This window comes from Morone saxatilis, unplaced genomic scaffold (assembly GCF_004916995.1).
Source record: "Morone saxatilis isolate NCDOM2014 unplaced genomic scaffold, NCSU_SB_2.0 Contig21, whole genome shotgun sequence".
NCBI classification, from domain to species: domain Eukaryota; kingdom Metazoa; phylum Chordata; class Actinopteri; family Moronidae; genus Morone; species Morone saxatilis.
This window is the reverse complement of record NW_023339774.1, coordinates 9,558,276-9,581,708: the sequence shown is the minus strand read 5'-3', so window position 1 is coordinate 9,581,708 and position 23,433 is coordinate 9,558,276. Positions and strand designations below refer to the sequence as shown.

Here is a 23,433-nt window from a genome sequence, read left to right as displayed (position 1 = left end):
TATATTCAGTTTCTGCCAATAGATAATAACCTAAATAATAACAAATATAATAACAAACTGGACCTATTAAGGACTGACTGACTGCCTCTAAAAACACTTGTCTAACAATCGTTTCTAAAGTCAGCACAGTTTCTGACAACTCCAGAATCTTGCAATGATACTGCAGGATTAAGAACATTGTAAATCCCGGGCTATGCTTAGTTTTCATTAGGATGCGCCGGAGACAGACAGTGCTCTGCAGTGCTTAAAAACAAAAGATGGATAATTGGGGCTTCCTGTTTGCAGTTAAGGAAGAATCAAATTAGTTTGATTTAATACAAATCAGCTCAATTTAGTTTACTATGTTCCTTTTATCTTCTTTATATTTTCTTAAAATAATGGTTAGTTATTACAATGATTACTTTGCAAAGAATAAGACACAATAACAACAACTGTATGTAATTATGCCATCATCCATCACTTCTGCACCCCACAGAGAAACACATATATACCTGTTTATTATACCTTATACAAGCATAGTATAAACAATGTAGAAAAGAATAGTAAATGGCAAGAAAAAAGAGAAGAAAATACCCTCCTCTTTCCTCTCCACATTCATAAAACTATGGAATCTCAAATATATGACGTCAATTTATACCCCAAATTTTAATTTGTTATTTCTTATCTGAAATTAGTTCAAATAATTCAATTAGGAACTTTACTTGCTTCAGAAACTTAATTTACTTCATCTCTATTCCGTAGGATTATTCTCCAAACTGCGTTGATGGCACTAAACTAAATTGTAAATGAGACCTTTAAACTGTAGAAGTAAATAAATCAAAGTGCTGTTGAAGTTCTACTTGTATTGACTTCATAATAATAATAATAATAAATGAATATTAATTTCATAACACTTTCCCTGCATTATTTATTTACTACACAGCAGTTGATTACAGTAGTTTTGCCCGATGCTGCTAGTCGTGGCACACAACAGCCACCTCTGCCCAGCAACCTCCCGCCCACACAGACCCCACACCACCCGCCGTCCGTCCGACCCACTTATCCGTAATCATCCATAATCACGGCTACGTTATCCAGGCTTAAGCGCTTGCACGTTCACAAGGGGAGATTAGGAAGGAGAGATATTCCAAGTTGTGTCCCTTGTACTGAGCTCGCACACACAGACAACACATGCAAGCACACACACACATTTACTCCCATCACTGTGCTTTGAAGTGATGATATGTCCAGGGGTTTAAAGTCCCCCCTAATAGATGGATTTTCAGGAATAGGGGCATTAACCCCTTCTGTGTTTCTCTGTCCGGCTCTCACGATGCCTCTTAAAGTATTTTCAGTGTGAGTCATTTAAGTCTGTTTAAAATCTGTCTGAGACAGAAGAAGACAAGGATCATGTCAAAGAAATTAAGTAGATATATTAGAATTGAATGATAGATGGTTGGAACAAAAAATTGTTTTGACATTTTGTGAATTACACTTATCCGCTTCCAAGAGTTAGATGAGAATATTCTTGACACTCATGTTCATATGGTAGGTTTAAAGCTGCAGCCAGCAGCTGGTTAGCTTAGCTAGCATAAAACTGGAAACGTGGGGAAACAGCTAGTTTGGCTCTGTCGCATAATTTATCAGAATCAGAATCAGAATTTTGTTTTTTGCCCAGTAGGTTTTTACGCCTACGAGGATGTGACGCTGGTGCAGTTGGTGCATAAAAATATACACATATAACAAATACAAATATACAAATATACAATTATTTGTATATTTGTATTTGAATCTCTCTGCTTTTCTTGCCATATGCCCTGCATAGCCTTCAGGTGCTGGGTTTGGCCAGGCGCCCATGCTCATCAGGTGACATACAGGAAGCCTATATACATAGGGTATAACCACTGTATAACCACTCCCCCTCCCCTCCCCCTCCTCACCACACACCTACACAGGACTGCTCCACTAGGAACTTATTTACGTTTTTATCTTATTTGTATTATATAAAAAAGTTTCTTTTACATAGGAAACTACACTGTGCAATATATATTATATATATTATCTTACAGGTCTTTTATATAAAAGTTTTTTTCCTCTTTTCTTTTTTATATCTGCATATTTTATTTTGTACATACTGCCTCCCATTTATTCCTGCTGTGCTATGTGCCATTGTAACGAAATTTCATTTTGATGCAAATCCAAATGACAAATAAAGTCTGTCTATGTCTATGTCTATGTCTATGTCTATGTCTATGTCTAAGTCTAAGTCTAAGTCTAGTATGAATAGCACCAACTTTAGGCAGAAGGTAGTGTTGGATGAATGGGTTAAACACAGGATCTATACCTGGGAGGTTTGGGTTCAACTCCTTGTGAGACAATATTTTAGACTGAGTTGACTTATAATTTCTTTGAAATCATCTTCAGTTTTCAGTCACACTTTGGGTAGGTTTAGGACAATAATTTGACTTGGGTTAAAATGGAAGCTTTCACAATGTTAACCACATGTTCTGCCAGAACCTCTCATATGGGGCAAATATACCTGAAAGCATGCAAAATGAGCTTTTTCCTATTAAAATGTCTGCTTAATTTCTTTGATATCCTCGTCTTCTTTGTTCCACACTGAATCCTATTCATTTGTAATGGAAGGGTAATGTTGATAATTGCTAGGTTGGTTTAGTAACATCTCATACTGTACATCGCACCCAGCACCACCTTTGTTGTGGTTTGATGAAAATTATTCAATTTTCTGCTTGCCAGGTCTTTTTGTGAGATTGTCAGTGAAATGACTCAGCAAAAGTTTCTCTTTGTGGAGCTTCAACGCAATATTGCTGACCCTCTTTGAACAGCTGTACAAAGGTCGGTAGAATCTCACCTTCTGATGTGGGAAACATAGGAAACAGATTTTCTAATTGAATTCAGCTTGATTTGCAAGTCTACTGCCTGGAGCATTAACTGCAGAATACTTGTGTTGTTGTTGTGTTTTTTGGGATTTTATAATATCTGTGGTCCGTACTTTAATCTTTAACCACACAGTCTAAAGCTTATGGATGCACACAAGCAAAAAAGAAAAAAAGGAGAAAAGTGTGTTTTGCCTTTTTTTTTCATGCACCTTTTCATTAGTGCCTCAGAGTGCCTCACATAACCTTGTAACGACCTCTTGCTTTTCATTTATGGTGCTTATTCTACTCATTGTACTTATTTCCTGCACAGTGATCAGTCCTTGAGTTCCTTTTTTAAAGAGATGGAATATATTTATATCTTTATATGGGTGTATACAATATGTTTGCATGTGTCTTTGAGGCTTTTATTTTATTTTATTTGTGACTATTTCAAATGTGAGTTTCAGCTATGCACTGTAGAGGTTCATTGTTTTGCTTTATGCAAAGTTTTGCTCCACTTCAAAGTGCCACAGCTCCATTCACATTCTGCTATATTTTCTCTTTGATCTGTTCCTTCTGGCAGGTATGCATACACACTCTCTCCAGCATCAAATAACATCACATGCCATTTCTTTGACAATCCTTTGACCAGAATAGTTGGCTCAAGTCTCTGCCAGCTCACTTAATCTTCCCTCCACACTCTCACCTTATTCTTCCATCTGCTGATGGAAATGAGACCTCTTGTGTATTGCGTTCACTTTCGGTTAAAACTCAAACTTGTTTTTCACAAATTTCAGAGGTAATTTCTATCTTTTTTATGTTCATAGGCAGTGTCTCGGAGGAACACAGGAGTACACAGCTCATCTGTGCTCTTTTCAAGTTGACGCATCTTTGTCTCTTGACAGCAGACAGTGTTTTATAAAGAGTCAAATATGACAGTTTCCAGAGGTTTAATAACAAATATGGACAAACAGGGCAACATTAGACTTCAGTTGGATGTCTAACTGATTGAAATGACACCTGCCTGTCTATTTGTCTATACTTATTTCACTGCTAACTAATTCAATATTCCCTAATATTACGGTACACTAATTTAACTTCAGATATTGAGCTAACAATATCCTCACCAGTATTACCCTCCAAATGAACACCACAACTTGAACTTATTTAGTGGTGATTATGATCAGAGAAGTGCTATTTGATGTTTCATTACTCTACACAATTGTTGATTGTAAGTTTGACTTTTTAATTTTCCTGTAATAGATAGTACAATCATGGCTATACTGGGCACATAAATCTGTCAGCAACCTTTACTATGAAAAAAATCTGTCTGTAGTCGCAACACATATTTGAGCCTTATAATGTTATTTTCTGCCTGTAGAACAAGCCAGTGCTGGTAAGCCAGCATAATGGTGGTGAAAGCAAACAAATCTGTTCATGCATTATTCAATTCTCTGTTCTCTTTTTGGACTTGAAGTCCATAGCTAGCCTCACTAAAGATACACTCAAGACTAGTAGCCACCACTATTGATGTTTGGCAAAATGTTGAGGAAAACGTGCCAGATCAGGATGCTTTTAGTCAAAGCCACAGGGAGCCACTGGAGAGGGGCTGCAGGTTTCCTACCCCTGCACTAAACCTTTATTAGGAATGTCCAACCCAAAACATATAATATATAATATATTTTTTCGCATTAAAGCCACCCTTGCTAAACCTAATATGGTCACAGCCTTTGTCACTACAGCCTGGTCTGGTATGACCAGTAGTTTATAATGTTAACAAACTATAGATAGATTTTGCAGTGTACCTGACATTACTGAGTGAGTTTACTGACCTAACCCTCATCCTACCAACATAAACATATTTTAGGAAAGTTATAGTTGTATATGGCCAGCTGTTCAGCAAAGGTACCTTGGATTTCTTTAACCATATTTTGTTTTATTTATTTCTATTGTGTCTCTAAACAGGGGTCTTCTGGAAGTTTTACAACTGGACTTTGTGCCAAAAGATGTTTTGGAGCAGACTGAGAGTCAGACGATTTCCTGGCGCCTGGAGTTGCCGGGGAACATCAAGGATGTCGGCACAATGCGGATCTACACAACTCAGAGAGACTATGTGGGGCTTGCACCTCTGGTCATGGTGAGGAAAATGTCCCTATTCATATCTGTACTGTTTGAAATGCGGACTTAATTTTAAATTATTCTGCTTCTTACATAAATATTACAGATAAAAACACTGTACTCCCTGTATGGTGCACGTTAAATGACCTATTGTATCTGTTGTAGTTTTATTATTCCTGACTTATACCAATTATTTAGTGTTTACTTCATGTCAAATTAGTATGTCATGCACAGCAAAATTTCAATGTTTCAAATCACCTCTGCCTGTGATTACACTACTATCTGTGATGCATTCATATTATTTTTTATGCTTAGACCGACTCCCTGCTGCTTTGTGGACTCAAAAACCTGCACATTATGAGACAACAGCCAGAAATTCTATGGTAGATACTTATCTGTCTCTGAGAGTAGATTGAGTAGAATATTTCATGGTACAATTGTCAACATGAGTCAAACTAACATTAGGGAGCAAATATGTTTTATCTCATTCACAGGATTCACATGAGGAACTTATTTCATAAGATGGCTGTAAAACGTGTTGTTTTATACTCCTAGCAGAAAAAAAATACTGTTACAACCACATGTGAACCATCACACCATTACAAATGTAAATAAATGAAAGCTGCATGAGAAAATGTAAATTTAATACAATCAGCAAACAAGGCTGCATGTTTGATTTTCTGACCTTTCTACATGGTGTTTGCATATCTTTCCCATGATGATGAAGTCATCTCCCTTACATATAACCCTAAAAAAACTTTAGCACTTCTACTTATTGAAGGAACTAGTAAATAAATGATTGGATGATCAAACAACACCAAGTCTTACAACAGAGTGTAAATATAACACTGTTTTCAGAAAAGAATCAGATTTAAAATATAGCTGAACTACTTTAGCCGAACTTGATCACTGCAAGCCAGATTATTGCAGAGCTTGTGGAAACATTGGACGTCAGGATCTCTCAGCGTGGCACTGCCGGCACCACAGAGCGCTGATATTGCTTTCTGATTTTGTGCTCCCCCTGATCCAGTGGCTTATGTTTGGGTCAGTGTTGCAGTCTGAACTAGAACATGTCCTTTTGGAATTGCGGTCAGCAGCTGTCAAGCCGACAGAGTTCAGAATGCGAGGCTGCCGCGGAACATCTGCCGAGTGTTGACTGATGCTTTAGTCTGCAAGCATCCAGAGGAAAAAAAACAAAACACTGATCACCCAGAGCTTCTTACACACACACACTGCCATTACCTATAATAGATTAAAGATATGTTATCAGAGATCTTATGAACTGGAAAGTAGTTGTAAATCCATGTTGAAGAAGCAGTTCAAGTGTAAAAATAAAGCTACATCAGGCTTGATGACAACTTGTGGGATGTATGAGAGCTAAGCTGCCGCTAAGCATTGGCAAAGATTGAACAGGGCAAGGTGGGAAAATGGGTTGGAAGATTAGAAATGTAATCAGGTTTAGGTGTTTGAGTGGTGATCTACTGTATGGATAACACAGTACAGTAGAGGATTTATTTTCATCCAGGTGTACGAGTTTGTTAGAGACCGACATGTACTATATATTATCAGCACAGAGATGCTTTATGTCTTTGAGCACATCTGTCCAGTTTGTGTGTGGGTGTTGCATCACTGTGATTTTAAATGAATCAAGTTTGTGAGCCTGCAAGTGTTTTAATCCCTGTTAGTCTTGCTAACACCCTCTGCCTGTCGTCCCTGTCCTCATACAAATAGTGATGATTGTGTTGTATAATGTATTAGTCCAGCAGGATATTCAAAAACAGTTTCTCATGCAGTGTGTCCAAATCCTGATTTCTATGTAGTTTCACAAGCTAGTAGAGTTTTTTTTAGATTTTTTTTGGAGGGGGGTTTAGAGAAATTATGCTATGTTTTGTACATACCCAGAGTAAACTTGATAATGGTGGATTTTTAAAAAATCTGTATGTAGTTTGAAGTTATATTGAACATGCTAATTAGTAAAATTATTATTTCTGCTGCTTTGGCAGCTGGGGTATAAAGTTTGATATTAAGCCAAATACTGGACCGGACTGGTAATACTGACTTTTACCACTACTTGTTGCACGTGACTTAGCTGCTCCCGAGAGTAATATGAGAGCCCATGGGTGCAACGGCTTTCACAACTGCCCATTACTGCACTGGTTTAAGCTTTTACACTGGACAGAGCCGGCAAAACCAGAAACTGACCCAACCCTAGTGTGAAGAAGAAGAGGACTGGATGTATGATCAACTCAAGTCCTTATTTCTGAAAGTACAACTTGAAGTGTAGGTAGAGCAGCCATTCATCTCTGGAAAATAAATCTTACATCTGACATCCAGCAGTTAAACTAAGCTACTCTCAGCCTTCAACTTTCAAACTACACTGAAAAAGGATCTCCTATTCTATTTTTTTTTCCCTCAGTGTCCTTGTAAATGGCAGTGAATAGCTCTGTACCAACCCAGACTAAGAACCTGCTTTTGATCTGCCCTTCTCTTTCTGCACAGAACACTGATATCTTGAATACTGCAATGCTGACAGGGAAAATGGTGTCAGTCCCTGTGAAAACTCTGGCTGTGGAGGCTGATGGCTCAGTCACTGATGTGACCAACTTCACAAGCTGTAGGTCTACTGAGGAGGATGTACTCAAGGTAAGCCATTACAGCCACAACTCTACTCAACTTAGATTGAAATTCTTAATCATTTCCATGTTGCTTGTAGATGTATTGTGTGCACAATATGGAAAATGCATAAGAAATATTTAGGTAGATAGAGCATTTGTGATCAACCTTGGAATATACCTTATTTTTGCTATAGTGTATTTGCACTTACAGAATATGGTAAATGCATGAATCCTCTGTTTCATACAGCAGTAAATCAAGATTTTGTTTTCAAATTCCAACCAGAATTCCCAAACTATTTGTAAATGATAAATATGAAACAGTTTTTTATTTGAACATGTGGTAAATGAATTATATAAGGTGAAAAACAAACAAATTCTGTCCTTTTATGCCAGCTATCTAACTCTTCGATGAATCTTGCAGGTATTACATTGCTGTACAATGTAAACAATTATGTTTCTCTTTAGTGAATTGTGCATTAGTGCCACATAACATGTTAATCTAAAATAATGTGAAACTGAGCAGCTTGATCATTCCGTAGTCACTGTGAATGCACGCTTCACAGTATGCATAAATGATACATAATCAGTTAAATGTGTTTTAAAGAGATGGAAACATACAGTAACGTTTTTATATATATATATAAAAAACCTAAAAGCTTTTGTTTCTCTCATATTTAATTCCAGTGAGAAATATTATTCTGACCTAAAAGCAAGTTTGCTGAGTGTTTGACTGAGTAATTAAACTGGCTGTGGATACATTGAAGAATAAGACTCATTCTGGTGTCCAAGATATCCACGTCACTGCGCCATCCTACTCAACAGGTCCAGTTTGAGTGTGTGTGTGTATGTATGTGTGTGTGTGTGTCAGAGTGTCAAAGCATCGTGGATAAAAGCAGTCTCTTCCATATGGCATTAGAGACTGAGCTCATGATCCCACCACTCAGTCCATAAGCACAGCGATTTGACCTTTGTGTAATGGATCCATGTTACTGGGGCAGTAGGAGAGAGCAGAGAGAGAGAGAGAAAGAGGGAGACGGAGGAGAGGAAAAGGAATTATATTATTTTCCATTAGACGACACGGCAGCCATGGCTTTGTGAGGGTTTGGCAGTGTGTTTAAGTGTGTAAGCTCAAGAGAGTGCGAAAGAGCTAAAGAGAGGGAGACTGTGTTTGTAATAATTTTCTGTATCAGTAGAGGAACTTAATCTAGTTATTATTGTGTCTCTTAAAGCAATGCCACTGACCAGATGATGTTCAAGATTGAAACTGTAAACTTTACCTTTTATACAATAACTGCCACGAGGGTGAATCTCTATTAGGGACAGATTCACACATAGTACACAAACTCTTCGATTTAGCTGCAAGCTAACTTAAAGCCCCTACTTTTATTTTATGTTGATTCTGGCGTCCTCTGTGGACAAAAGTATTACCGTTTTCAACACCTCATATCAGTGATTTCAGGTGGAATCTGATTCAAGCCAATCTTCTTGCTGATCTTGTTTATGTAGGTCAAAGGTATCAGTATTAAACAGAGACTCGAAACGGCATACAGTCCGCCTTCTTCCCTCACTATTCACTCTTCCCGGGGGCTGCTTTGGGGGCCTCTGCACGTGCTTGGGGCCTCTGGTTGCGCGCCGTGGCTCACCCGACTCCGGTCGGCCCCCTCTCGTTTGGTCTATCCCCGCTCCGCGGACCCCCTTCCCGCACTCCTTTCTGCACCCACTCCACTTTCCTTCCCCCCCGGACTCCTGTTTGTACGTCCCCACCCGCGCGTTCTTGCCCACCCTGTGCCCCCCCCAGCGTCCCTGCTGCACCTCTCAGTTCCCGCCGTCCCGCTCTCGCTCTGCTCTGCCGACGCTCTTGTTTGGGCGGCCCCCCCCCCCCCCCCGCCGGCCCGCGCTTCCTCTTGCTTTATCCGCTGCCCTCCCCACCGTCCCCCCCCGCCGTTCCTCCGCCCCGTCTCTGTTTCCTCTGATCCTTTGCCCTCACAACCTTCACCCCAGCCTCCGGCCGCCGCTCTGCGGCTTGACTCCGCTTCCCGCCTGCTCACTCCTGCATCTGCCGCCGAGTGTTGCCCACCGGTCACTCAACCCACACTTTGTCCCGCACGGACCGGGCCGCACTCCCCCATCTCACCTCTCCACACACGTCGAGCGGCTTTCCACCTATCCCTTGCACACGCATCCACTCAGCCAGGTATTTGTGTCACTCCTGTCTGATGCCCACCTCTGCTCCCTCCCTGCGCTTCCCGCCTCGTGCACGTCTCTGCTGTTGCTGCCCCCCACCCCGGTACCCCGTCTTCCCGTTTCCCTCTTGCCTCTTCCTCTGTCCCGTGCCTTGCTTTCCGGCCGCACTCTCCCCTCGCTTCCCGCACGTTCCTCTCACCTGACCTCCCCGCCACACTTCTCTCCCACAACCCGCTAACTCACCTCTCTCTCGCTTCTTTCCGCCTCTCTTCGCGTCCACCCTTCACCAGCCTGCCCCCCCTCCCCCAGCCTGGCTTGCCGTGTCGTCTCCTTGGGCCCAACCCTTCCCCCTCTTTCCGCCCCATCACTCCTTTTCCTCTACTCACCGTCTCCCTCTTTCGATCTCTGCCTCGCTGCCTCTCACATACCACTCGCGTGCCCCCGTCCTCGGCTCCCCATTCCACCCCCCGGTCCCCTCGCTGTGCTCTCTGGACTGCGATGGTGGATCCCTGAGCTCCGTCTCTCATGCCATACCTGGGACACACAAGCGCCCTGCTTTTCATCACGCTGCTTTGCCCTCTATGCCCCCCCCTCCTCCCCCCCCCACTCCCCTGGCCTGTTGCGTCGGCTCGGCCGCCGTCGCCGTGGCCTCTCGTCTGGCCCGCGCTGGGCGTCTTCATTCTCTCCCACCTGTATCCCCGCCCGTTTCCTCCCTCCACGTCCCCCTCGCCCCTTGCTTCACTTCGGCTCGACCTCCACTCCTTTCTTCCCTGGCGAACTCTCTCCCTGGCGCCCACCCCCCGCTTTTGGTTTTTTCTCTCCCTCTCCCCCCCACCCACCGCCCCACCCACACAACACTCCCCCCACACGTCTCATACACCGCTCTCGTTTCCTCTCTTCCCCCCCTTTCCACAATTCCCCCCCTACCACGTACACAACACACCACCCCACACATTCTACTCAATGCACTCAACTCGCTGCACCCCGCGCTGGCATCTCCCGTCCGCCTCGGCCCTCCGTCCAACCACGCTGCTTCAAGCTTTCACCAAAATTCTTCCCCCCTCCACCGACACATTACCACTCGTTCACCTCCGCCCTCGGCACCACACTCCATCGCCACAACACAACCTCCCTCAACCGACCGAACACCCACCTCCATCTAGTCATCATCCTTCGATACCCCCACACGCACAATGAGATACCCCACTCCCCCCACTGAGACCCGCCCTCTACTCGCCACGACGTCTACACCCCAACTCCCCCGGCTCGGCTCACCCGCCCCGAAACATTTTCCTCTTGTTCTCTTCACTTCCTCACACCCACTCCCCCCCCCCTCAACATCACACCCTCTCATCCCAGCTTCCCTCACCCCCCCTGTTTCTCTTCTACTCATGTTCCCACCTCGTTTAGCGGAACACATACTGGTGCCTTTGACCACACCTCTCGATTTTCCCTGCCTCCTCTGCCACCGGCACACTACTCCCCACCAACTGCCCCACCCTACTACCATCACTCTCCGGCTCAAGGTGGGCCACTACCTCTCCGGTCCCCCCCCTAACGCGTCTATTCCCCGGTTGCTCCACCTGCTCTCTCCTCCCCCCCCCTTTCTTCTTGCACCCTCTTTCCCTCTTGTGCCCCCTCCCTCCTCAACGCCCGCCACATGCCATGATTACCACCTTCTCCCTCTCTCCACACCCCGAGCGGCGGACGGCACCGCCGCCGCGCCTCCCCCCCCCTTTTCACTCATCTTCTGTCCTGCTCCTGCTCGCCTGTATTCGTCCGCTCGCTCCTCCGGCCCCCTCCTTTCTCTCGCCGCTCACCGCCTCCGCCGCCTCCCCTCTCGTGCTCCCTCTCTCCCCGCCCCTCAACACCCATCATTCCATTCATCATCTACAATACACACCAGACCACAATACACCCACTCCTCATAAAATATATAGAATATATATACATATCACACAGCAGCTCCAACCACACACAAACCAAACACAACACACAACAAACCCCCACACCCCCACACCCACCACACACCACCACCCACCACTCACGCTTCTTGTTTTCCCTTCCCCCCCGCTTCCCGCACGCTACCTTTGTAACCTGATACATCCCACTGCCCCGTTTTTTATTTGCAGCCTGTGGTCCATCGCCTTCTCTAACGGCTGCCACAACCCCCCCCTTCTGTCTTTTCTGCAACGCTCTCTACCAGTCTTCGATGCTCCTTGCCGGTCTTCCCTTGCTGTCCTGTAACACCCCTTTGTTTCGTCTTTACGTGCCTTGTGCTCTCGTGCCGCCCTCCCCGTTGTCATCTCACCACTCCCTGTGCCACAACGCGCAAGCTTGATCCATTCCGTCGTCACCTGTGACATGACGCTTCCGCACCTCTGCCTCCCTGCATACACATCACGAATCCGTTCCTGTGTATTTCCCGCGCGTGGCCCCCTCCGTACGTTTTCTCATTCTCCCCCAGTCTCTCCAAACCCCTCCCCGCTTTTGTTCTCCTCACCTCTTTCCCCTTCCAGTGCGCACCTTTCCTTCTGCCCTACACAGCGTTTGCTCGGTGTATTGCTGAGTTTCCCTGCTGTGGCTCCCTTAGCCAGCCTCACAGAACCTGTTCTGTGTCCCGCTTCCCCGTCCCTAAAACCAGCGCCCTCCTCGACAAACCAAAACTCCCCACGTCCCGTTTGCGTGTGGTGTGTGTTCAGTCTGTGTCGTGGTAGTGTGGTCGAGTGCTCCCAGCATGCGATGGGATCACCCCACCGTCCTACTATCACTTCATGGCTTGAGACTGAGCCAAATCACTATAGCTCACACACCCCACTCAGATCCAACCTCAGCCCGCGCTTTGCCCTTTGTGTCTCTCCCTGTTCCTGGGGCACGTCGGCAGACAGGCACGACGCGCGGCGGCGGGGCGCCGGCGGGACGGAACCGGACACTTATCTTTTATCCATTCAAGCCGACCACGGCCAACGACCCATGGCTTTGCTGACGGCTTTGGGCCGTGTGTTTACCGTGTGTCACAGCTCCCGAGAGTGCTCACCGACGGTCACGCGGCGGGCAGCCTGTGTTTGTCTCCACTTTTTGTCTCACGTAGCGGCCCTTATCATCTCGTTTCCCTTATTGCTGTCTCATTTCCCGCACTGCCCTGAACCCGCACTTCTGTTCCGACTTGACGCCTGTACTTTCATTTTTCCCCATCACGCCCCCGCCGAGCGTGCATCTCTCTTTCACGAAGGCCAACGCTTCCCCCTGAGTCCCGCCCTCTTCGTTCTACGCTGCCCGCTCCCCTTCCGCCTCACTTTTCAATTTTCTGCCACTTGATTCTGGCGTCTCTGTGCACCCGTCGATTCCCGTATTTCCACCTCACTACGTCCGTGATTTCCGGTGGCTCTGCTTCCCCCCACTCTTCTTTGGCTGACTCTTGTTTATCAGTCGGTCCCCGGATCCTCCCGTCTTCACAGCGCCTGTTACTCAGTCTTGTCACCCTCCTCTCCAGTCTCTCGCCCGCCTCCTTGTCCTCTGTCGTGTGTGTGTGTGATGTGGGCTCTCTCTCTGCACGTCCGGATCCGCCTGACCTGAACGCGTTTCCCCCATGGCTGCTGTTGGTTATTACGGGTGTGCCCGTCGGGCTTTGGGTTGGACTCCCACCTCCCGTTCAATCACTTTTTTCCTCCCTTCTTCCACTTCCGATCAGCCTACCACCCCACCGCTCACGCCCCCTCAGCCCCCAGTGCGCCCCCGCGCCACTACTAGCCGCGCCCCCCCATCCTGGCACATGCACCGTCCAACTGCTGTCTCCTCAGCTCCGGGCTGACGGCTGCGCGGTGCACTTTTTGCTCTTTTGGCTCCGCCCCCTCCGTGGTTTTCGGCACCGTGCCAGCCGCTGTTTTTCGGGCCCAGCTAGATGCCGCCGCGTCGTCGGCCCGGCGGCGGCCGCCCCGGCGAGCACGCCCTTCTCCCGCGTCCGCTGTGGTACTTTCTTCTTCCTCCTCTCACGTTTCGCCCCGCCACGTTCGCGTTCCTCCGATTCGCTGTTGATCTTGGTACTGTCACGTTGCTTGTGGGCAGCCTTTCTCTTCTTTACAGTTGCGTGCAGCCTGTGCACGTTATCCCCACTTGTCCTGACGCCCGCCTCACACGCTCACCCGCGCGTCGGACTCTCACTCGCGTTCACCACTGTCAGGCGGTTCCCCCTACTCCGCGTCCCTGCTCCTCCTCACCTACGCGCCGGCCTACCGATGGACGCGGCGCCCCATATATCCCCCTCACCCTGCCTCTGATCTCTATCACCCCGCGGCGGGGCTGCGGCGCTGAGGCGCTGGCCTCCCGCTCGCCACCGCCTGTCCTCGGCGCTCTGTCCCCTGTCCCCCTCCTCTGCTTCTTCCTTCTCTCCTTTTGTCTCCTCCTCCTCTTCTCGGTCGTCTCCACCACCTTCTCTCTCTCTTCATGTCGCGCCCCCCTCTCTCGCCTCCTGGCACTCCACTTCTCACTCAGCCCCCCATCGCCCTCCTTCCTCACCTTCTCCACCCACTCCTCGCGCCTCCCTCGTCCCCCTCCCACACTCAACTTCTCGCCCTCCTCGCCCACCCCACCAACCCGCATCTCTCACTCACACCCTCTTCCTTCTCTCTCCGCCCTCTCTCTACCGGGCTGCTCAACCTTCCCTCTCCTCCCCCCACGATTCGGTCTGTCGTCTCCACTCCCCGCGCCCCCCGTTAGTCGCTGGTCTGCCCCCTTTCCGGCCTTTCTCTCACTCGCCCCTCTCTCCTTGCTTTCCTCTGCCCTCTGGCGCGCCGCTGCCTCTCTGCTCTTCTCCTCACCTACCCCCCCCCCGCGCCCCCCCCCTCTTCGTCTCCGGGCACGCCTCTCTCCTCCTCCCTCCGCGCTGCCTCGCCCTTCGCTTCCCCTCTCGCGGCCCCTTCCCTCTTCTCGCACCTGGTGCTTTCCCCCCTTCCCTCTCCCTCTCCCCTTGCGCTTCTGGGTCTCGGTCTCCCCTTCCTTCACCGCTCCTCCCTCGCCTCAACCGTTGCTCCCTCTCCACTCCGTTCCACCTCAGTTTGGTCAGTTCCTCTCTTCGTCACACCCCCCCCGACGGACGGGGCGGGGCCCGAGCGCGCTCCGTCACCCCCACATCGTGTGGTTGCGACAGGGTGGCGTCTTTACCCCTGTGAGTCGCTCCCGCGCTTTCACCTTGGTAAGGCGCCCCACCCCACCGCTCCCGACCGCGTGCCCTTTGCCCTTCCCTTCCCCCCGGTGGCTGGACCCCCGCCTTCAACGTGCTCACCTGTCCATGTTGCCCTGGGCACGCTGGCTCGAGTTGTGCTCATCCGCCGTGTTGCTTGTTCCCTCCCCCCTTTCTCTTTGTGTCACATAGTCACCTGCGTTTGTTCCCCGCGAAGCATACCGACACCCAGATATGAGCACTCAACCCGACCCATCAACTCCTCTCGCTCTCCCCCCCGAGGCTTCCTGTTCCCCCCCTCCCTTTTGTCCTGCCTCCCCCAGACGTACCTCCCGTTGGCCTGCCCGTCGCAGTCCTGTCCATTGCTCTCGCCTGGGGCGGTTCCGTCCTTTTTCTGGGCTGCGCCCACCCTGAGCGGATTGTGCTTTGCCGGTGGGCACCCTACCGGGCACTTTACGAGTTTGTTGTGCACTGCTGCACCCCTCATTGCTCCCGCATTTGCCCTTTTTCCTCACACTCCCTCCCCTCCCGCGGGCCTGGCCCGTCCGGGTACTTCCCCTCGCACCCCCCCTGTTTGCCTACGCCCACCCAGCTACGCTCCATCTCGTCGTGGGCCAGTGTGACGCCGCAGGCGAGTGGGGCGGGACCGTAGGCTTCCCTCTTCCCCTGGCTGCTTGCCTGGCGAGGCATCCCCCGCGGTACCTCTCTCCGAAGCTCTCTCTGTGTGCAGCTCACGTCGCGCGTGCGGGGGGGAGGACACTGTTGCTCCGGCTGCTCCTCTCCTCGGGCCGACAGGCACCCACCAAGCACCACAACACAATCCAGACACCAGACCACTCCACAGCCGTCCGAACTCCGCGGCTTCCCCTTCCCATCCAGCACATAACCGCCGCTTTCACCGCCCACACCCACAACCCACGACAAGCAACAAAAAACAGCACCGACACACGCACGAGCACGCCCCCCCACCATCCCCGGCCAGCCAACAACAGCGCGTGTCCGCACCAGGCTACGCCCAGCCACGGCCGCTGACCCCACCACCACCACAGCGCGGCCCCACAACAGGGCGATCCGTCGAGACTCACGCCGTCTGCTTCCCTGCCCGGTCTCTCTCCTACACTTACCACTCCCACCGCACCCGCCTCCAGCTCCCCGCACCCCACCCGCCCACACCACGCCCTCTCACCCCCCACCCCCCCCCCCCCCCCCCCACCCGCCCCCCACCCCACCCCCCCCCCCCCCCCACCCCACACCCCCCCCCCCCCCCCCCCCCCCCCCCACAACCTCCCCCCCGCCCGTCAACTACCCCACTGCTCCCCCCCTCCTCTCTCCTCCACACCCCCCCACCGGCCCGCACCCCCCCCCCTCCCCCCCAGCCCCCTCCCCCCCACTCCCTCCAGATGCCGCCGGACATAACGCCAAAAACCCCCCACTCATCAGCCACCACACCCCAGCACCGCTGTCCGCGGCGCGTGTCTGTCGCTCCTGTCTGTCGCTCCGCCTGTTCCTCCCTCACTCTTCGTCCCTTTTCTGCCGCGCCCCCCGTCTTCACGGCCGGGGGCCACCCTCCCGCGTGTTTGTGCACCCCCCCCTCCCAACCACCTCCCCGCGCCGTCCCCCTCGCGCTCTGACGCACACTCCCGTTTACTTTTCACTTTCCCCGGATGTTTCGGGTTCTGCGTGCCTTTGCGTCTGGTCGCGCCCCGTGGCTCATGGTAGGCTCTCGTTGGTACCTGGCTCGCGGCACCTTCCGCACTCTTCCTATGCACTCCTTTTCTTCCCGGTCTGCTTTGTCGTCCCACCCACCGCCGACGCTTGCCACCCTTCCAACCCCCGGGGCCACCTGTTGCCCTCTCCGGTCGTCTGCTCTGACTCTGCCGCGATCCTTCTCGCCCCCCCCCCCCCGACCGCACGCACTCTTTGCACATCTTCTCCGCGTCGACTCGTACCCGCACGTTCTGCACCGTCTCTGTTTATCTCCTGATCAACCTTTGCTCCTCCAGCTCACGCAGCAGCTTGGCTTGCCTCCGCTTCCCCCCTGCGACACCTCTGATCTGCGGTGTCTGCCCGTCCTTCTTTTTGTCCCCCGAGGAGCCACGTCCCCCTCCTCACCGTCAGGGGCTTTCCAGTTCAGCTTGCCGCTCCACTCGCCGACGTTTGTTGTCGCTCTGTGTGCCATCTGTCCTCCTAGCGATTCCCCCCCTCCGTGCTTCTTGTCTCCAGGTCACCGTTTCCGTTTCCCTCTTGACACCTCCATCTGGTCCGTGGCCTTGCTTTTGCGCCACTCACTCCTCGCTTCCGTTCCTCTCCTGTCCCACTTCTTCACCCCACCTCTCGCCTCCTCTTTAGCTCCTTTCGACCTCTCTGCAAGCTTCCCCCCTTCACACACCCTGCCACACAACCCCTCCCCCCCCTGGCTGCGTGATCGTCTCTGGCCTCACTCATTCCTTTTCCCTCTCCTCCCCGTCTCCTCCTTTTCTCGTCTCTCTCTCTGGCTCTCTCTCCTGCCCCGTCCCTGGCTCCCTCCCAGGGTCAACCTCGCTAGTGCTTCTGGCCTGCGTGGTGGCTCTGCGCTCAGTCTCCTACTGCCCTCTGGACGCACTGCTTTCTCCGCATGTTCCCCCTGCCCCCCCCCTCCCTCCCCCCCCCACTCCAACTGGGCTGTGAGTCGGCTCGGGCCGTGCGTGGCCTCTTTGGCCCCGAACTGCGCTCTTCTTCTCCTGTCCTCCCCGCCCGTTTCATTCCTCAGTCCCCACTCCGCCTTGCTTTTCGGTCAAGCCTCCTTTTCTCCTTGACCTTGCACTCATGCGCGCCCCCCCTTTTCGGTTTTTTCTCTTCTCTTCCCGTTACTGTAATGCTTTTCCCTCTCATTTTCCCCATTTCCTTAGTCTGTCTCATTTCATGCTACTGTGCCGCGTGCCATTCACCGTGCCTCCGAGCCTGCTCCACGCTGCTCAGTTTCACATTGCCTTACACATTGCTTCCCATGTTCCTTGGCCCTCATGCCCCTTCCTCCGGGCCACAACCTCACTCTGTTTCCCTTGTACAAGCCCTGTCCCTCCTGCCGCTTACTCGCGATTAGGCTCGCTGGCTCCCACCGCCCGCCTTTGTTTGTTTTCCCCTTCTCACCTCTATTCCTTTACCCTGTTTCACCTCACCCCCCTGTTTCCTCTTTTACCCTTCCCCACTCACGTTTCGGGACTCTGCGTTGGCCCTTTGCCCACCCCTTTGCTTTACTCGCTGTCACTGCACCCGAGGTCCTGCTTTCCCCATCACTCTGTCTGAGTGCCTCCTCTCCACCCCAACTCAGGCTCTCCACGGTTGCTCCCGCCACTGCCTCTCTCCTCTCCCTCTCTTCCTCTTCTGCCTTTTTCCCTCTTGTGCGCCCTCCGCTCTTCCCGCCCCCTGGTGCTTTCAGCAATTTCTCTCTGCCACCCCCACCCCGAGAGGGGCGGCCCGCGCGCGCTCGCTTCTTACTCATTTCCCTGTTCACGCTTGTCAGATTCTTGTTGCCCCTCTGTGCACACTGCCTCCCCTCTTAGGTCCTCAGGCCTCTTGTGCTCCACCCCCTTGGCACATCTCCCCTTACCTTTTTGGGCTCTCGTCGTCTTTGCACCTTCCGCCTCTGGTCTGCCTGACCTCCTCTGTTTTCCTACCGCCGTCATCACTGCTTTTGTTTTCACACTTACCCACCACGCCTTCCCCTCATTTGTCCATGCTCCCTACTGCACCGTTTTTTTCTGCCCCTGTGGTCTGACTTTCTCACCAGGTGCACCCCCCCCCCTTCCTGTCTTTTCTGCCGCTCATCCTCCCTCTTCGACTGCTCTTGCGTCTTCACCCTTGCTGTCCCCTGTCCCCTCTGTTTCTCTTTCTGCCTTGTGGACATTCAGCCCCCTCCCATCGTTACCTCTACCTCTGTGACACCTGCGCGGCTTGCATCCTTCCGTCAGTCCACTGTGCACTGCACGCTTCACCGATCTGGCCTCCCTGTCCTCTCCGTTCACCTTGTTTATACGAGCTGACCCTCGCCGTCGTTTTTTCTTCTCTCCGCTCACCACACCTCCCCGCTTTTTGTTTCTCCTCCTCTTTACCTTCCGTGAGCCTCTTCTCTGCCCTCAACAACACCACCGCACGTTCTGCGTGTTTGCCTGCGTTTACCCTGGCCTGTGGATCCCTTGCAGCTCACCCCTCTTCTGGTGTCCCCGCTCTCCACGTCCCTGCGCCCTCCTCCTCCCCCGGTCCCTTTCGAGTGTGTGTGTCTGTCTGTGTGTGTGTGGTCACGCGTGTCCCAGCTCGTGCTCCACGCAGTCTCCTTCCACTCCTGGCCTTCAGCGCCCTGGCCTCCTGCTCCCCCCGTCCGTCCATCCGCCGCGCTTTGACCTTTGTGTCGATGCCTCCACTGTTCCTGGGCCGTACGCGCGCCCGCACGCCGCGGAGGGGCGCGGGGGCCGGCGCGGCACCGGCCTTATCTTTTTTCCTTGCCGCCCCGGCTGCCCATGGCTTTGTGCGGGTTTGGCCAGTGTGTTAACATGTGTCACGCTCCCGAGAGTGCGCAACCGCTTCCCGAGCGGGGGACTGTGTTTTGTCCTCCTTATTCCTGTTCACGTACGCGGACCCTTCCTCTCAGTTCTTCTTGGTCTCTTCCCGCTGCCCTGACCCGAATGCTGTTCCAGCTTGCACTGTCCCTTCCCTTTTCTCACCCCTCCCTGGCCACGCAGGTGCTCTCTCATTAGGGACCAGCGTTCAAGCACCATCAGTCCCCCCCACTCTTCGCTTCTCGCTGCCCGCTCCCCTTACACCGCCCTCCCACCTTTTCATTTTACTGTTGATTCTGGCGTCCTCTGTGGCCCAACATCTTCCGTTTTCCCCTCCTACTCCAGTGAATTTCCGGTGGCTCTGATTCCGCCTCTTCTTTGCTGAATCTTTGTTTACTGTCGGATCAGTCTCGTCTTCGCGCCTGTTCCTCCCGTCTTGTCCTCTCTTCCCTACTCAACGCCAGCCATCTCCATGTCGTGCTGTGTGTGTGTGTGTGTGTGGATCACAACTCCTCTCTGCGCTCGGACTCCGCCTAGCCTGCGAGTTTTCCCCTGGCTGCTGGTGCTGGTTTGGTGTGCCCGTCGGGCTTTTGGTTTGGCCTCCCCTCCCGTTCACTCCATTCTTTCCTCCACTTACTTCCGCGACATTCGCTCGCATTCCCGCTACGCCGCCCTACGCCCGTGCGCCCCGCGCCCATCACCTGGCCCGCGCCCCCCCATCTGGCACGTGCACTCCACGCTGTCTGCCCCGTCGCTTGGGTGCCGGTCGCGGTGCATATTTTGCTTTTTGGTCCCCCACCACTCGTGCGTTTTCGCCGTGCCCGCGGCTGTTTTTCGGGCCGCCATCGTGCCGACGCAGTGGTCCGGCCGGCGGGAGCGGCCGCAGGCGGGCCCGCACCCTTCTCCGCGTGCAGGCTGTGGTCTTTCTTTTCCTCCTCTCGTTTACACCGACATCGAGATTCCACTGTTCCTGGTTCGTTTGGTCCTCTCACGTTGCTTTGTGGGGCCCTTCTCTCTTTTACTTGCGTGCGAGCCTGTGGCCGTCTCGCCTGATCTGACCCGCCCGCCCTCGGCTTCCGCGCGTCACGGCTTATCGTTCACACTGTCCAGGCGGTTACCCCCCCTACTCCCCACGACTCTCGCCCTACTCCCTCTCGGCGGCTCGGCCCGCGCGCGGGCCACCTTTCTTCCTTCACACCGCTCCTCGCACCTCTCCTTCACGGGCTCCGGCGCCTCGCGCCCCGCGCCTCCCCCGCCCTCGGCCCGCCGCTCGCTCCGCCTGGCGCCGCCGCGCCTCCTCCGCTCCCTCTGCGCCCTTCTTCCCCTTTCCTCCTCTTTTGTCTCCTCCTCCTCCTTTGGGCTCACCTCCTCTCCCTTCCTCTCCTTTCCTGTGGCCCCCCCTTCCCTGCCTTGCCTCTCTCCCTCCCCCACCCACTCCGTCCCCCCCTCACTCCCACACTCTCAACACTCTCCCCACCCACACACCTCCACAACACTCGCCTTCCCTCGCCTCCCACTTCCACCCTCCTTTGCCTCTCGCCCCCGCCCTCCCTCCCACTCTCCTTCTCACTCATCTCACCTCCTCCTCACACACGGCGGTGCCTCTTCTCCCCCCCCTGATTCGCTCCCCCCCTCTCGTCGTCCCAGCCTGCGCCCCTCGGCCCCCAGCTCTCCGCCTGCTCGCTTCGACCATCCCTTCCGGCCCTTTCTTCCCAGCCTCAACCCCCTCTCTCCTTCCCCTTTTTCTCACCCCCCTCTTGGGCACAACGGCACCCTCGGACCCACAACCCCTCCCATCTCTGGTCTCCCCCACTCACCTCCCCCCCCCCCTTCTCGTTTCCTCGCGGGCGGGCGCGCGCGGGCCCCGCCCCCTCTGCTCGTCTTTCCACCCTCGCCCCGCTGCTCGCTTCGTCCTCTACTTGCAGTGTCGTTTCCCGCCCCTTCTGCCCACCTCCTCCTCCGCTCTCACTCCTCTCTCACCTCCTTGAGCTTCTCGTTCTCGCGTCTCCCCTCCCCCTTCCACCCGCCTCTCCCTACCCTCCGCCCCCCGCCCTTCGCCTCCTACCTCTCCGTTTCACCCCCTTCTCCCTCTCCGTCTCTCTCTCCCCCCACCCCCGGCGGCAGGCACACCCCGCGCACGCCCCCGCGCGCGCGCTCCGTTACCCACTCGTTGCGTGGCGTGGCGGTCTTTCCCCTGTGCGCTCAGCTCCCGGCTTTACGACATTCGGTGGGCCCACCCCCACGCTCCGCGCGCGTGCCTCTTGAACTTCCCTTCCGGTGGCTGCCCCCCACGCTTCGTGCTCCTCTGTTGCACCTGCGCTGCTGCGTGTGTCCCTGGCCAGTGTTTGCTTGTTCCTCCCCCATTTACATCTTGTGTCTCCTCCTGTCCCTTGGCTTGTTCGCAGGCTGCTGCCCCCTTGGGCTGCACACCTCCATCTTCTGTCTACCCGGGCTTCCCTGTTACCCCCCTCACCCTTTTTGTCGCCATGCCCTACCCCACCCTGCTTTCCTCATCGTGCACCTGGCCCGTCGCCGTCTGTCTTGTCTCGCACCGTGGGGGTCAGTCGCTTTTTCATGGCTGGCCCCACTGAGGTTGTGTTTGAAGGTGGGCCTCGGGCCATTTAGGTTGTTGTGACCTTGGACTTGCTAGCGCATTGTGTTTATCTCTCACTTTGCGCGCCACTGCCGTCAGGGTTTCCCCTGACCCTGTTTTGCCCCTCCCAGCCTGATGCGGCTACCCCCTTCGTCGTGGAAGATGTGACGCAGCCGAGCGTGGGGCAGCCAGTCGCTCCCTTCACGCTGACACATATATAGCACATGAGCGGGGCTCCCGCGGCATTTCCGCCTCCTCTGGTGACAGCCCTCCCGCACCTGGCGGTCGCCGGGGGGGAGCACCCTCGTCCCCAGAAGAGAGCGGAGCAGGCGAGCTTCCACCCCCCGGCTGCTCCTCTCTCAAAACGCGAGCCCTCGTACTCCGCGGACTCCTCCTCTTCCTTTTCCGCCCTCCAGTCCGTGACCCCGGTCCCCCCCGCCGCGCGCGGCACGCCGCCCGGGCGTCGCTCGGTCAGCCCACCCGTCTGCTAACCCCGCTCGCCAGTCTCCCCTCACCCTTCATACACAGCACACCCTCTCACACCACCGGCACCGTTCCCCGGAACCCACCACAACACCGTCCGTCCTCCCCTGTCCCATGCTCCTTCCCTGGCCCTTAACTATGCCACGCGACCCCCGCACTCCCCCACGCTGTCACCGCCCACGCACCCGTTCTGTCTCCCCTGCTCTGCTCTCACGAGCTCGTCTACACCCCTAAACACCTGCTCTCGTCACTCTCTCTCCGCCCCACCCACCCCCCCCCCACCGCTCTGCTACGCCGCCCACTCCCGCCCCCCCCCCCACCCACCACCCAACCCCGCGCGGTTTGTCTTGCTCGAGCCCCACAACCAACACCTCACAAATCCAGCGCCACACCGCCCGCGACGTCCCCCAGCCCCTACGCGACCTGAAGACACCTCAGTTTACCCTCTTCACACTTCTCCACCGGATGTTTTCGGGCTTCTGCAGCTGATCTGCTCTCGAGCTCGCCGTGCTACTGTCCGGGTATCGTACCCTGGTCAACTCGCTCAGCCGCACTTCCGCCAAATAAACTTCCCTTATGAACCCTACCCCCTTCCTATTAACCCCGCGTCCTGCCCCCCCCCCTCTTGTAGTCCAACCACCACACCGACTTGCACCACCTTCCCCCACACACCCACCACCCGCCGCCACCCCCCGTTCGCACCTCCTCAGCGTCGTCTGATCCTCGCTCTGCAGCACACTACCTCTCTGCACGCCACCCACCACCCCCCGCCGCCCCCCACCGCCCCCCCCGCCCCCACACCGCACACACACCACGACGGACAGAGATTTCTCTGCTTTTAGTCGATAAGGTACAAGACGTTAATGAC

The 23,433-nt window shown here is 53.3% G+C and overlaps 1 protein-coding gene across 1 annotated transcript in view; it reads left to right on the top strand.

Moving 5' to 3' along the window:
* The window catches only part of si:dkey-1d7.3 (transmembrane protein 132D), a 49,424-nt gene that overhangs the window by 11,041 nt on the left and 14,950 nt on the right, over positions 1 to 23,433 (top strand). Inside the window, exons 4-5 of the mRNA XM_035667503.1 lie at positions 4,824 to 4,995; positions 7,476 to 7,619. Of these exons, the coding sequence (XP_035523396.1) occupies positions 4,824 to 4,995; positions 7,476 to 7,619 (316 nt within the window). The remainder of the gene's footprint in view (positions 1 to 4,823; positions 4,996 to 7,475; positions 7,620 to 23,433) is intronic.